Below are 15,378 nucleotides of genomic sequence, written 5' to 3' on the forward strand. Positions count from 1 at the left end.
GCGGGCTTCTTCGCCTTGTCGCCGTTGGGCTTGAAGGGGAAGTCGCGGCCCTCGATCTGCTGGAGCCGGGCCTCGTCGATGGGCCGCCGGTGCCAGAGGAACTTCTTGCAGCCGTGGAGCTTCAGCGCGCCGTCGTAGAGCTGGTAGAGCGCCGTGCCCATGGTCACCTCGTGCAGGCTGTCGATGTCGTCGTCGGGGCGCAGCAGCCCGTCGGCGACGAGGGCGCCCCGCGCGGGGCCGTCCACGAAGAACGCGTTGAAGAGCGTCGTCTCCGCGAGGTGGTAGCCGTGCTTCTTCGCGAGCTCCACCAGCGCCGCGAGCGACGAGCCCTCGCGCGCGGCGTCGGCCCGCGGCTGGATGTAGACGATGTCGTGGGGCATGGTCGGGTTGAACTCGACGACGTAGACGCGCGACCCGTAGCCGCTTTCCAACAGGTCCTTGAAGATCCAGTAGTCGCAGCCGTCGACGTCGACGGACACGAGGTCCACGCCCAGGGGCACGGACTTGGCGTGCTTGCGCAGCAGGCTCTCGACGCTGCGCGACGCGTCGACGCAGGACACGAAGGCCTCGATGGCCACGTTGCCCAGCGGCGCGTGCAGCTCCCGGAGCTTCGCGCACCGCTCCGCGTCGGCCTCGAGCAGCGCGCCGCGCCAGCCGCCGGCCGTGAGGAGCGTGTGCGTGTTCGACAGGTGCACGCCGTCCCAGGCGCCGACGTCGACGCACCAGCGCGTCTTCGGCCGCTGGCGCTTGTCGAGGCACGCGAAGATGGCGGCGATGACGCCGTCCTCGCCGTTCTGCGACGTCTCGTCCCGGGCGAACTGGATCAGGCCGTCGCGCCGGCGCAGCGACCGCGTCGGCGCGCTGCGGATCTCGGCCGCGGCCATTGCGCTGGCGGCGTTCGCGGCGTGCTGCGTGCTGCGGGAGAGGATGACCGCCGCGCTGGTGCAGTCGCCGTCGATTGTTTCTGCCACTCGTTCAGCGATGTTCAAGACATGTTCAAGTTGAAGAACTTACGGCGCCGCGGCGAGGTCGTCCCGGGGCGTGGCGCAGTGGTCCCGGAGGCCCTTGTCCGAGTGGGCGAACGTGCTCAGGTTGTACTCGCGCTGGAAGAGCTCGTCGAAGAACGTCGAGAGCCGCGCCTCGTGGACTTGGCGCGTCTCCGGCTCGACGCAGCGCGGGAAGGACGCGTCGAGGAAGCGCGGCGACCGGCGGTAGGCCGCGAGGGACCGGCGGCAGAGCGCGTAGTCGCCGAGCGCGCCGCCCTGGAACCACACCGCGCGGTCGACGGGGAAGAGCAGGAAGAACAAGGGGAACATCTTCAGGAACCAGACGAAGAAGTTCAGGCCCTCCGAGATGCCGATCTCGTACCAGAGCTGCGCGCCGCCGTCGTCGATCGTGTCCCAGAGCACGTGGAAGAGCACGTAGGCGATGCAGAGCCCGTGGACGCCGAAGAGGACGACGAGCAGCCGATCGCCCGCGGACTTGAAGCGGCGCAGCTTCCGCGTCCGCTCCACGACCGCGCGCGCGGCGCCCGGCGTCGTCACGTCCAGGTCCCCCGCGAGGAGCGGCGCGTAGAAGCAGGGGCAGATGACGAGCTGGCGGATCAGGACCGCGTACAAGATCGTGAACGCGTACTTGATCGTATAGAGCGCCACCCGGCTCGTCGAGTCGGGCTCGCCCCGCTCGTACTCGTCGACGTCCATGACCTGGGCAGGAAAAGAGTGCGAAATTCCCAACTTTGGAGGCTCATATCTCGGTCGTTTTCCACTCGTTTCGGCTAATTTTTTGACGAGCGATCATCTCTCGGAGCGCTCTCGACGCGTGGACGTTTTTTCCCGGAACGATTGCGCGCGGAACACTCGTGTTGAAGCGATCTTGAATCACCCTTTTCCTGCCCTGGACCATGACGTGCCGCGACGCGATCCGGATCGTAAAATCCGTCCACAGAAAGTTGAAGGCCACGGAGCAGACGAAGACGACCAGCCGCTCCTTCCGCGAGAACGGGTGGAGCGCGTGCGCGTAGAAGATGGACACCGTCGGGTGGAACTGGCAGCAGAACGCGCGCCAGTTCGACAGCCAGGTGCCGTCCGTGTTCGGGAAGCCGAAGCAGCACGGGATTGGCATGCCCCGCATCAAGAGCCGCACCGTGTCGCGGTTCCCGGGCAGCGTGAGGAAGAGCGTCTCGAGCACGCGGCGCGCGTGGTCCGACTCGGCGCGGCGCCGCGGCGACGGCGGCGGCGCGGGCTCCGGCGGCGGCGCGGGGGGCTTCGGCTTCGCCGGCCGCGGGGCCCCGAGAAGCGAGCGCCGCGCCTCGCCGTCCGCCGCGGGCTCCGGCGCGCGCGGCGGCCCGGCCTCGTCGACCTTTGTCGGTTCGGGGCGCGCGCGGCAGGCGCAGCCGCGCGGGTGGCCGTCGCGCAGGAAGCCGAAGGGCACCTGGGAGGCGCCCGGCGCCGGGGGCGGCGGCGCGGGCGCCGGCGCGGCCTCGAGCGCCTGGAGCGCGCCCCACTCGTGGACGAGCCGCGCGCACGACACCGCGAAGGCGCTCGGCGGCGGCGGCGGCGGCGGCTTCGACGCCGGCTCCGGGATGACGCGCCGCGCCGCCTCGGGCTCCGCCGTGCCCAGGAAGAGCATGACCGCGGCCGTGAACACGCCGACGCACGCGACCGCGAGCTCGCAGCCGAAGCCGTAGCCCAATTTTTTGTCCAAGGAAGCGTACGTCCGCGTGCCGTTCGCGAGCGTCGAGGGGAAGCCGTCGAAGCAGTCGGCGCGGAAGGACCGCAGCGCCGCGATGGTCGACGCGGCGCCCAAAAAGGAGGGGACGACGCTCAAAAATTTGTTGCAGCCGCCGTCGCGCGCCGCGTCGGACCGCGCGAGCAGCGCGTTCATCGACGGCAGCAGCGACGCGGCGCCGACCTGGGCAGGACAAGAGAGATTCAACGTCGCTTCAACGTGAGTGTTCCGCGCGCGCACGTTCCGGAAAAGCATCCACGCTTCGAGACCGTTCCGAGAGATGATCGCTCGTCCAAAAATCAGCCAAAACGAGTGGAAAACGGCCGAGATATGAGGCTTTGAAGTTGGGAATTTCGCTCTCTTGTCCTGCCCTGGCGCCGACGACGCTCGTGGAGAAGAGGCCCGTCGACGCCGCCGCGCAGTCCTCGACGCCGCCGGACTCGTCCGACGGCACGAGGTCCTCGAAGTCGTCCCACGCGTAGTAGCCGTCGATCGGCGACGGCGCGGAGCCGTTCCGCGCGCCGGGGCCGTCGACCCAGACGCCGCGGAAGCCGACGTAGAGCGCGCCGTTGGGGCCGCCGACCGTGTCCATGGTCACCGACGCCCAGGCCGTCGACTTGAGCGCCTTCGTCTCCAGGGCGCCGAGGCAGGCGACGACGGCGACGACGACGCAGCAGACGTGGATGCCCACGAGCGTCTTGACGACGGCGCGGCGGTTCGCCGTGACGTCGCGGCTCGCGAAACAGGCGAGGCCGCGGCACAGCGCCGCGCAGGGCGACTTCTCGCAGCAGGCGGGCGCCATTCTCAATGAGATTTTAGGCTGCTCGAGGGCTGCCCATCGTTTTGCAAGTTCGAACGCTGCCGCAACATTGACTTCAATCATTGAACAGAAGAGAGACATGTTAGCCCCGGGGCCGCCGCCGCGCGGCCGCCGCGGCCTGGGCCTGGCGCCGTCGCTCGTCGGCGGCGGCCGGCGACAGCGTCCCGACGACCCGGGCCGGCGCGCCCGCGAGGACGGAGAACGGCGCGACGACGACGTCGTCGGGCACGACCGCGTCCGCCGCGACGACCTGCGGCGGAGCGATCCATACAGAAACGCGCGCCCATCTCCCCGCGGACGCGGCGTGGACGCGCGACGTAGTCCTTGAGCACCGCGGACTTGCCGACGACGGCGCGCGGGCCGATGCGCGCGCCCGCGCCGAGCGCCGCGGCCTCGACGACGGCGCCGGCGCCGACGTGGACGTGGCTGCCGAGGACCTGGGGCACGTAGGCGAGGGCCGGCGGGTCGCCGACGCGGCCGGGGGGCTTGAGCACCGCGCCGGCGCCGACGTCGGAGTAGCGGCCGACTTTGACGCGCGCGAGGTCCCCCCGGACGACGGCGCCGGCGCGGACGACGGAGTCGCCGGCCATGGACACGTGGGCCGCGCCCTCGACGAGCGCGGCCCGCGAGATGACGTTGGACCGCGCGTGGATCCAGCGGCCGCCGTCGCCGTAGTCCTCGTCGTCGTAGGCGTCGCCGGCGTCGCAGGAGGCGAGCGCCTCGAGCACGGTCGTCGGCGCCGCGAAGGGCGCGGCGACGGCGACGACGACGAGGTCGTCGTCGCTTGCGGTGGTTGTGCTGTCGAGGCCGGCGATGCTGGAGGCCTCCATGCTCATGCGAGAGCAGTGCACCTTAGACCTGAATCGTCAATGATGCCGCTCGGTTACTCAGCCGCATTAGCGCCGTCCATCGGCGCCGTCGGCCGCCGCCATGGAGGAGGTCGCGGACACGGAGCTCATGGAGGAGGAGATTTTGTACGAGTCGCGGACGGACCGGGACGTGAACAAGCTCACGGCGGAGGTGCGCGCGGTGCTCGACGCGCAGACCGCGGCCCTGAAGGAGCTCGCGGCCGAGGTCGGCGCCGCCGTCGAGGCCGCGGCGCGCGACCTGCTGACGTCCGGCGTGGCCACGGTCGACGGCGCGGCGCTCAACGACCAGTGCGGGCCCGAGGGCGAGCTCTGGCTCGAGTTCGGCGACCGGTGGACCGCGACGCTCGAAGACGCGCTCGACGTCGCCAAGGCGAGGTACGACGGCGCGCTCGAGGCGCACGGCACGCGGACCCACCAGCGCCTGCGCTGGCTCAAGGGCCGCTACCTCGAGAGCCTCGACACGCAGCGGCGCGCCGCCGACGCGGAGCGCGCGTCGCTCGGCAAGAAGGAGGTCCGGCGGGTGAAAGCGGAGACGAAGCGGCTGACGGAGACGCACCACAAGGCCATCGCGGAGCTCGCGTCGACGCACGCCAAGGGGCAGACCGACGCGGCCCTGAGCCGCTCGGAACTCGAGCGCCAGCTCGTGCTCACGGAGGCGCAGCTCGAGCGCGAGCGCACGGCCGCGCACAATTTAAGGAGCGAGCTCGCGCTCTTCGTCAACGCGGACGGCGGCGCGGGCGAGAACGAGGACGACAAGGTCCTCGCCCTCTTCCGGCGCGTCGAGGCGACGCTGAGCGCGACGGGCCTCGAGCGCACGGAGGAGCACACCGCGGGCAACCTGTACCGGCGGCGGCCGGACCCGGCGGAGCGGCGCGCGCGCAAGCGCGCGGGCGGCTCCGAGAGCGACGACGGCGGCAGCCCGCGGGACGACGACGCGTCGAGCGACGGCGAGTCCGTGGCGTCGACGGAGACGGCCGTGGGGCTCGACCCCGACGCCTTCCGGCTCCTCAAGTCGGAGATCTTGCAACTAAGAGTCGCGAAGGCGTCGCTGGAAAAAGCGGTGAAGGACGCGGAGCGCGAGTCGTCGAAGGCCAACTACAACGCCGTCGAGCTGAAACAACAAAAAGCCGACGTCGAGAAGGCCAACGCGGACCTCCAGTCGAAGATCTCGAAGATGAAGAACGAGCACCGGAAGACTTTGAAAACCGTCGCGGACCTCGAGGTGAACCTGCGGAACGCGGAGCGAGCGAACGCGCCCGACTTTGGGCACCGCGAGGGCCGGAGCCGCGAGAAGAGCCACCGCACGCTCTCCGGCGGCCAGGACTCGCGCGGCCGCCGCGGGTCGACGGTGCGCGCGCGGCCGCCGGCGGACAAGGCGTCGCCCGCGGGCCGCGAGTCGCGCGGCGGCGACGACGCGGCGCCGCGCGAGTCGCGGGCGAAGCTCGACCGCGACGACGGCGCGCGGCTCGACTCGCCGGACAGCGACGGAGGCGCGCCGCGGCGGGGCGAGCCGAGGAGCCCCGGGTCGCCTGGCTACGACCGCGCGACGAACCGCCTCGGCGTCTCCGGCGTGGACCACTTCCCCCTGGGCCCCGAGAGCGACCGCTCCGGCAGCGACCTCGGCACCGACTCCCAGGAGCTCGAGAGCCGGGGCCGGAGCCGCGTCGAGGAGAAAAGGGAATACGAGCGCGTCGCGGCGCGGCTTCGCGAGCGGCTCCAGCACGAGGCGCGCAACGCGGCCGAGTCCGTCGCCCGGGCCGCGGCGCTGGAGACCCGGGTCGCGTCGTCGCTCGCGCGCGTCGCGAAGCTCGAGCTCGTGCTCTCGGAGAAGAACGCGCTCCTGGCGGAGATGACGAAGCTCGCGCGGGCGCAGCGGACGCACGCGAAGCAGGCCGAGGAGACGCTGAGCCGCGTGCGCCTCGAATTCGGCGGCAAGTCCCACTCCGCGGGGTTGTTGGTGTTGTCGACGGCGCAGGCGTCGAAGCCGACGAGCCGCCTCTCGCGCGCGGCCTCGCACCCGGCGTACTACCAGCACGGCGCGACGCGGATGACGACGCCCGTCCTCGAGCCCGTCACGGGCCACCTCGTCCAGGTCGGCGCGCCCTACCGCCACGCGCCCCTGCACCAGGCGCCCGTCGTCGGCTCGCTCCGGGACAAGCTCCAGACGCAGCTCCGCCGCTCCGCGAACGACAAGCTCTACGGCGCGGACGTCCACTAAGGTGGTTCTCTAGGACCGTCGCCGCGGGGTGTCGTAGTAGTCTTCGGCGAGCTTCCAGCCGAGCTCGGCGAGCTGGTCCCGCGTGAGGTGGCGCCGCGGCGCCGCGCGGCGCGCCGGCTCGCCCGCGACGAGGAGCTCGTCCATGTCCGCCTCGGCGAGCACGTAGTAGCGGCCCGCGGCCGCGCCACCCTGCTTGAGGCGGCAGATGCGGTGCGAGCCGTCGAGCATGCGGTAGCGGAGGCCGCAGGGGTTCCGGCCCGTCTCGACGACGACGCCGGGCAGCTCCGCGGGGCCCCGCGCGTTGCGCCGCGCGTCGGCGGCCTTGCGCCCGCAGATCGCACCGAGCGACTCGTTGCCGGCCTTGGACATGTCCTTGTGGCACACGTCCTCGAGGGGCAGCGTCACGGGCGCGAGGTCGCGCTCCAGGACGAGCCGGAACATGTCCTCGGTGTAGATGGCGCCGTCGCTCCCGGGACCCTGGAGGCTCCAGAGCCCGGACGCGCGGTGCCAGGCGTACTGGATCTTCGAGACCTCCGTTATCGCGCGAGCGACGGCGAGCAGCGCGAGGATGGCACCATGCTTCATCTTACGTATGCTAGATACGTATGCTTGGGGCTGCGTGCACGGCACCTTCCAATGATGCAGGAAGATTGCAGGAGTTGCATAGCATGGCTACGATCCTGGTCGGGCGCTAACGCTGCGTTTCATCGATCGCTGAGGCTCGACGCCCACCATGGGCGCCGCGGCGTCGACGAACGCCAACGCCTTCCTCGCGAGCGCGGCGCCGGAGGACGGGGCGCTCGCCGCCATCCAGGCCATGGGGGCCATGGAGGACGAGCTGCTCGCGACGCACTACCCCGTGGAGACCGTCGAGGGCGCGGCGTTCGCGGACTGGGTGCCGCCGGCGCAGGCCTACATGCGGCGCCTCGCCGGCTCCGTCGCGTCGCAGCTCGACGGCTGGAGCAGCCAGAGCGAGCGGTTCTTCGCGCACCTCGCGCCGTTCTTCCGGTTCCGCGAGGAGGTCGAGAAGAAGTGGGCGGCCCTGAGCAGCGGCAAGGTCGAGGCCGTGCCCGCCGTGTCGCCCGCCGCGCCGCCGACGCAGGCCGGCGTCGCCGTGCTCGGCGACCTCTACGACCGCGCGCGCGCGCGCGAGGCGCAGTTCGGCGAGCTGCTCAGGCGCTGCGGCAAGGTGGCCCTGCTCGAGGAGAGCGCCGTGCTCCTGCCGCCGCTCAAGTCCGAGCTCCGGGCCGCGGAGAAGATGAACGACGACTACGCGCGGCGGCCGCCGCCGCGGTGCCAGTACCTCTGCGACATCCTCCGGGGCACGCTCGTCTGCGACGGCGAGGGCGAGATCGTCGCGTGCTTGACGTACCTCGCCGCCCACGCGACGGTCAGTGTCCTGCGGCCGAGACGGTTTACGAGAGCTTTCGACCGGGGAAACGATGAAACATCGTCACCGACGCATCCGGTAGGCGACGGTGCTGCGCCTGAAGAACCGCTTCGCGACGCCCCACTTCTCCGGCATGCGCGACTGCCTGCTGAACCTCGTCGTCGACGGCTTCGTCTGCGAGGTGCAGATCCGCCAGCGGGCCATCCACGCCTTCGCCAAGGAGGCCCAGTCCCACGAGCACTACGAGTTCTTCCGGAGCTACTTCAACGGCTGCGAGGCCGACTCGCTGACGCGGTGCTTCTCGCTCCTGTCGAACATCCACGAGGGACAGGGGGACGGCGGGGGCGGGGGCCTGCTCGCGAACGTCGAGGCGGAGCTCGCGTCCGCGGGGCCCGGCGACGCGTTCCGCCTCGAGAACCTCGCGGACTTTTTGGAGAGCATCGTCTGCGAGGGCCGCCTCGCCTTCAAGGTCTGGCACAAGGTGCTCGAGCTGCTGAGCGCGGCGCTCGTCGGCGGCGGCCTCGACGCGGAGGGCGCGCGGAGCGCTGTCGCGCGCATGGGCCGGGGCATGCTCCACATCTCGCGGCTCTGCAAGAAGGGCGGCCTCGACGAGCCCGCCGTCGCGACGGCGCTCCTGAGCCTGCGCTTCGCGGGCTCCGTCCTCGCGCTCGACGACGGCCTCATGTGCTCCGCGCGGTGCTCCCTGGCGGCGTCGTTGGCGTCGCTGGGCAACGTCGCCGCGGCCGTGACGCTCTTGGACGGGGCCATGGCGCTGGCGAAGCTGCGGACCGTGTCGAAGCTCGTCGAGGCCCAGGTGTGCCTCTGCTTCGCGGGCGTCGCGACGACGCATCGGGATTCCGCGAGCTTCCGCGGCGATCGCGAGGCCAACCGGACGCGGGGCCTCGAGGCCGCGCGGCGGGCGCTGCACCTCCTCGAGGACGGCGCGGGGTCCGCCCACGACAAGGACGCGAACGTCGCCGAGGGCGCGTCGACGCTCGCGAAGATTCTCGAGACGGAGGCCGCGGAGGAGGCCGAGGCGCTCCACCGAAGGGCGCTCGCGACGCGGGAGCGGGCGCTGGGCACGGCGCACCACGCCGTCTCCGTGGACCTGAACAACCTCGCGAACTTCCTCGCGGGCCGCGACGACTGCCTCGGCGAGGCCGTCGCGCTCGCGCGGCGCGCGCGCGACATCGACGTCGCGAATCTGGGCGGGGACCCGCGCCGAACTCAAATCTTCAACTCGACTTCAATGTGAGCGTACGCGAAAGTTTCGACGCAATCTTTTCGGCTTTGCTTCGAGGACTCGACGAGAGCAATCGATTCGTCCAAAAATCAGCCGAATCGACTTCGATGTGACCGAGCTAGAGAGTTCTGAAGTTTGGTCGGGACCCCCCAAACCAGTGGTTGAATTCGGCACAGGCAAGGACGACACGGTCCTCGCCAAGACCTGGAGCTTCCTCGGCGGCCTGCTCGTGCGCGGCGGCCACCTCGAGGAGGCGGAGGAGGCCTACGACGCGGCCGTCGCCGTCAACGAGGCCGCGGTGCGGCTCGCGCGCGCGGGCGCGCCGCTGGACCTCGCGCGGGACCTGACGAACCGCGCGGTGCTCCTGGCGAAGCGGCCCGCGGCGGGCCAGGACGCCGAGGCGTTGTTGCGGCGCGCGCTCCAGCTGCTCACGTACAAGACGGACGCGCCCGCGCCGCTCGCTCGCGTCTCGGACCCCGTGCTCGCGGCGCAGGCGCGCGCGGCGCGGAGCCCGGCCGTGCGCCGCGCGACGGCGGACGCGCTCGCGGCGCTCGGCGGCGCGCTCATGCGGCGCGGCGCCCACGCGGACGCCGAGGCGTATTTACGGGACGCCGTCGCGAGGACGGCCGACGCGCCCACGGGCGCGCACTACGGCAACCTCGCGTGCTGCCTCCTGGAGCTCGAGAAGCCCGACGCCGTCGACTACGCCCAGAAGCAGCTCGAGCTCGACGTCGTCGCCTACGGCGAAAACCACGCGCTCGTGGCCGCGGACGAGGACGCGCTGGCGACGGCGCTGGACCTCTTCGACCGCGTCGACGAGGCGAACGCGCACGGGAAGAAGGCCCTCGACCTGGCGACGGCGCTCCTCGGCGCGGACCACGCGACGACGCGCGCCTACGCCGAGAGCTGGGGGGCCGAGGAGGGGGGGTAAGGCGGTCGGTGAGGCGGTCCGACGGGCCGACGCGTCGCGACGGCTCGGGCCGCCATAGGCCTCGCCGTCGGCGCCCGGCGGCGGCGGCCGCCGCGGCCGGGGCTCGGCAGTCGCGAGCTCGCTGCGCACGGCGCTCTCCGAGTCGAGCCCGACCCTCGTGCCGCAGATCATGGCGCCGGGCCTCGCGAAAGTGGCGCCCGACCTCCCGAAAGATGGCCTGCGCGCCGTGCTCGGCTTCCTCGGGGACGACTGGGACTGGAAGACGGTCGGGCGCGCCAGCCTCGTGTCCAAGACCTGGAAGACGACGATCGCCGCCATGGAGTCCTCCATCTGGCAGGCGGCGCTCCGCGCGCGCTGGCACGGCTACCGCGCGTCGCGCGTCGCGGGCCCCCACGTGGTCGACGCGGAGGCGCTCGCGACGTGCAAGTCGATCGCGGGCCTGGTCGTCGCGCCGCGCCGCGTCCATGACGACAGTGTCACGGACCCCGGGGGCACCATCGACGCGCGCGATGATACTCGCGTCGTCGCCATCGGTGGGCTGCTCAAGCGCAACGTCGACGTTCCGACGCTCGCGAGCATCCTCGTCGGGGTCCGCAAGCGCAAGATCGCCCGCATGAACGCGCACTGGGCGCGCCTGCGGGCGTCCGGCCGGTCGAGCGCCCGCATCCAAGGCGAGTACGTGATTGACGAGCGCTTCGACGGCCCGCGCCTCGAAGCTGAAGCCGCGCTCAAGTTCATCGAGGGCCTCATTAAGCGTCCGGGCGTCTCTTTCGGCGGTCGAATCCGCATTCCGGTCGGCAAAGGCGTCGAGTGGGGACCGTCGTGCACCGGATGCAAGAAAGAGTGCCTGGGCGAAAGCTACTTCTATCGGGCTAGCGCCCTGGACATTCCCGAGGGTCTCTGTCCCGAATGCGCCGATCCCGAGTTCAAAGAGCGCGCGGTGAAGCAGTTCCTGGAGGTCGGAAAGGCGTACCCCCCTCACGCGGATAAGTTCATCGTCGGAGGTGAGGCCAAGGAGCTCCTGCGCAAGATTTTGCATGATGTCTGCGGTGGTGACGAATTCATGCGCATGGAAGATACCGCGTCTCTCGTGGATTTCTATCGCGATCACCCCGAAATGCAGTATTACGGCATCGACCGCGACATGTTGCGGGGCGTCTTTCTCGACCCAAGCTTTGCTTCCGATGACCAAGGCCTCACGGAAGCGCTGCGGGAGAAAATGGCGTCATGGTCGATTTTCACGGCTCCCCGTGGCCGAGCGAGCGAGATGTACAACGTTTCCAATCGCCACAATCGCGATGAGTGCCCGCCTGAGATGCCGACGACTGAGTTCTTCCCCGGCATTCAATTCAACGGAGATCCTGTGGGCTGGGGCGATATCTTCCTCGCTCTGGAGCACGACCTCGACACGTCTTCCGATTTCGGCGATCTTTTCCAATACCCCGTCAAGTCCATCGTCGTCCTCGCGCGGCGCGCCGGGCGCCCGACTTGGCCCTACAAGCCGGGTGACCCGGGCTACTACGAGAACGACGGCGACTACGAGGCTCGCTTCTTAAGCCTCCTTCGCCACCACGAGGCTCATGGTCTCGGACTGCTCGAGGCGCGCGAGGAGCGCGTCGCCGAGCGCGCCGACGGGCGTCGTGAAGCCCGCCTTGAGGCCGCCCGCCGCCGCGGCCTCGACCGTGGCCAGCGCGACCTCGCCGCAGAGCGCGGCCGTCGCGACGATGCCCGCGTCGCCCCGCACGCGCAGCGTCGCCGTCGCCGACGCGCCCGCGGCGCCGTGGCCCGTCGTCGCGACGACGACCGTCGGCGCGCGCGACCCGCCGTAGGACCGGGCCTCGAGGAGCCGCCGCGCGGCGCGCTCCACCGGCGGCGCCCGCACGAGGACCGCCAGCACGAGGAACGCGGGCGTGGCGACGAACAAAAACGCGACGAAGGCGTAATACAACAGCGCGCCCTTGCCCGTGAGGAGCGACCGCGCGCCGGGGAGGACCATGCGGTCCTTGAAGCGGAACGCGTCCAGCACGTAGCCGTTGTCGTGGCCCGAGCGGTGCACGACGGGGATCTGGATCGCGCCCATGAAGTTGGGCACCGTGAAGCAGTCGAGCGTCGAGGAAAACGACGGCAGGCCCCAGTAGACCAGATCGCGGAGCGCCGCGGCGCGGCAGCCCTCGCCCAGGCCCATGTACGCGTGCCAGCCGCGCGCGGCGCGGAGCGGGTCGCCGAGCAATCCCAAAACCGTCAAAATCGTGCCCCGGGGCCCGCCGGCCTCGAGGCCGTAGTCGACGACGGACTCCGCCGCCGCGAGGGGCTCGCCGATGGCGCGCGAGACCGCGAAGACCGTCGCCTCGTCGGGGACGCAGTCGTAGCCGCCGAACGACGCGAGGCAGGACGCCGTCGCCGCGCCGGCGAACTTCGTCGCCATCTCCGCGACCCAGTGGACCTCGCCCGTGACGTCCAGGTAGTGCGTCCCGTGGTCGACGCACGCTCGCACCACGGCCTCGCCGAGGAGCGCGTACGGGCCCGCGGCGGACACGACGAGGTCGCAGCTCTTCGCCATCGCGTCCATGGACGCCGCGTCGCCGACGTCCGCGACGACGAGCGGCACGCGCGCGAGGGCCGCGTCCGAGGCCCGCAGCGCCTCGAGCTTCTTCACGTTCCGCCCCGCGAGCGCCCAGGTCGTCCCGCCCGCGTGCTTGCCGAAGAAGGCCGCGACGGCGCGCCCGGCGTCGCCCGTGCAGCCGAAGAGCACGAGGTCGTAGGGAAGCTTGGCCATCGTGTGCTGCCCTGGCTGCGAGATTTGCTGCGAGAGCGATTGAGGTCGGTGTTGATGATCACTTGCCGCAGCTCCCACACAGACAGCATGCGCAGCATCGCGTGAGTCCTCCGCGCTTACAGCAGGTCCAGCATGAGACGGTCCAGCCTCCTCCTCGCAACGCTCGCAGCCCACGCGCTGCACCTCCACGCGCTCGAGGCGCGGTCCTTCGTGCGGCGCCAGGGCCACTGCACGAAGCGCCAGCGACGGGCGCTGCGCGAGCTCTGGCCGGCCTACGGCGTCGACGTGCCCTGGAATCGCACCATCGACGACGTCCACGCGCTCTACGGCGCGCCCCGCGCGCGCGCGGTGCTGGACATCGGCTTCGGCCACGGCGACTCGCTCGCGGGCATGGCGGCCGCGCGACCGAACGACGCGTTCTTCGGCGTCGAGGTGCACCGGCCCGGCGTGGGCTCGGCGCTGTTGCGCTGCGAAGAACGGGAACTTTCCAACGTGCGCGTGGCGCGCATCGACGCGTTCACGCTCCTGCGCGACCATTTGGCGCCGCGCGGCGGCCACTTCGACGAGTGCTGCGTCTTCTTCCCGGACCCCTGGTTCAAGGAGAAGGACGAGCATCGGCGCTTGATCCGCCCGGCGATGCTCGACCTCCTCGCGGTGCACCTCAAGCCGGGCGGGCACCTCCACGTCGCGACGGACGTCGACGGCTACGCGCGCCACGTCGAGGCGACGCTCGCCGCGGACGACCGCTTCGTCGAGGCCCGCCGCGCGACGGACGCGCGGCCCGACTGGCGGCCGGAGACGCAGTACGAGCGCCGCGGCGCGGCGCGCGGCCACGCAATCACGGACCTGACCTTCGCGCTCCGATAACACGGCCTGTCGCGCTCCGATAATGACGCGCGCGGCCCCTACGCGTCGCCGTCCTCGAGCTCGATGGCGAGCTTGTCCCGCTCGTAGCCGAACTCGAGTTCCAGAGCGCGGCGCTTCGCCTCGTAGAGCCGCTCGACCTCCGCGAGGCGCGCGGACTTCGTCGACGTCGCGGCCGCGGGCGGCGCGGCGACGGCCGTCGCGGCCGCCGGGGCCTCGGCGGCGACGGCCGAGGCCTGGGACGCCGCCGCCGGCGCCGCCGCGGCCTCGTCGGCGAGGATCTTCGCGTTCCAGTCGTCGACGTCGAGCATCGGGCTCGCGGGCGGCTCGGACAGCGGGTCGTAGGTCTCGTCCGCGCCCGAGTTGAAGTTCGAGTAGTCGTTCTGGTAGCGGCTGCTGCGGAAGTTGAAGGCCTCCTGGAGCTCCTGGGCCGCCGCCTGGATCTCCTTGACCTCCTTGAAGTCGAGCTCGTCGTTGAACGTGCTCTGCCACTCGGCCGCCGAGTCCGTCACGTAGGTCCGCACCTGGGCGACGACCTTGCCGATCTCCTTGGACAGCTTGAAGAGCTCCTCGGGCCCCAGGAGGAAGTAGCCCACGGCGGCGACGACGAGCACCTCGGGCGTGCCGACGCCGAGGACGCCGCCCTGGTAGAACGCCAGCGGGCCCGTGCGCCGCGGCGGCCGCGCGGGCGCCGCGACGCCTGGTCGTCGCCGCGACGCGGGGCGCGCGGCGGCGCGCCGGGCGGGGGCGTGGAAGCCGTCGGCGCCGAGGAGCGCGGCAACGCAGAGCAGCAAGCGAAGACAGCTCGTCATCGTGTCGATATGCTTGAGGTTGGGCGGCACTGTCGCGGCACCGCGGAGGCACAGCAAACTTTCCGTACTCGTCGCAGCTCGAGTAGCGCGCCGCAAAACGTCCGAGCTCTCGGAGCCACTAAGGCTGCCACTGTTTACGAGAGCACCGCGCCATGGTGGCCGTGGGCGAATGGTGGTGGGTGCCCGACGAGGAGCAGTGCTTCGTGCCGGTGAGCGCGAACACCCCCAATTTTTCACACAAACACACCCTCTAGGCCCGCGTCACCTCGATCAATGGCGCCGACGCGCGCCTCGACGCCGACGGCGCGCCGGTCTCCTGCCCCACGGCGAAGCTCACGACCAAAATCGACAGCCCGGACCTCCTCGACGCCCAGCTCGACGACCTCGTGCAGATGGACCAGGTGAACCACCCGGCGATCATCGACACGCTGAGGCGCCGCTACCGGTCCGACAAGATCTACACGGGCATCGCCGACATCCTCGTGGCCATGAACCCCTTCAAGTGGCTCCCCGTCTACACGCCGGCCCACGTCACGGAGTACGCCAAGGGCGACCAGGAGGCGCCGCCGCACCCCTTCAAGACGACGATGAACGCGTACAACGGCCTCCGCGAGTCGCGGTGCGCGCAGGCCATCCTCATCTCCGGCGAGTCCGGCGCGGGCAAGACGGAGACGACGAAGCAGTGCCTCAAGATGCTCAGCGAGTGCGCTGGCGGCGGGCGGAAG

General features: G+C 71.1%; 3 protein-coding genes across 3 annotated transcripts; 2 read left to right on the plus strand and 1 right to left on the minus strand.

The window, feature by feature from the left end:
* Positions 1-11,753: 11,753 nt before the first annotated feature.
* On the minus strand, positions 11,754-12,977 carry AURANDRAFT_66123 (hypothetical protein; the record flags this gene model as incomplete). Its single annotated transcript, XM_009041192.1, has 1 exon — positions 11,754-12,977. One exon carries the CDS (start codon positions 12,975-12,977, stop codon positions 11,754-11,756), a length of 1,224 nt encoding a protein of 407 aa, XP_009039440.1.
* A 132-nt stretch (positions 12,978-13,109) lies between these two features.
* Positions 13,110-13,844, plus strand: AURANDRAFT_30090 (hypothetical protein; the record flags this gene model as incomplete). The annotated part of the gene is made up of 1 exon (XM_009041181.1): positions 13,110-13,844. The coding sequence occupies one exon, from the start codon at positions 13,110-13,112 to the stop codon at positions 13,842-13,844; it is 735 nt and encodes a 244-aa protein (XP_009039429.1).
* A 1,183-nt stretch (positions 13,845-15,027) lies between these two features.
* AURANDRAFT_30221 (hypothetical protein) lies at positions 15,028-15,378 on the plus strand (the record flags this gene model as incomplete). Its single annotated transcript, XM_009041182.1, has 1 exon — positions 15,028-15,378. A coding segment is annotated over one exon (351 nt), but the record flags the coding sequence as incomplete, so codon positions are not given.

This window comes from Aureococcus anophagefferens, assembly GCF_000186865.1.
Source record: "Aureococcus anophagefferens unplaced genomic scaffold AURANscaffold_19, whole genome shotgun sequence".
Lineage (NCBI taxonomy): Eukaryota > Pelagophyceae > Pelagomonadales > Pelagomonadaceae > Aureococcus > Aureococcus anophagefferens.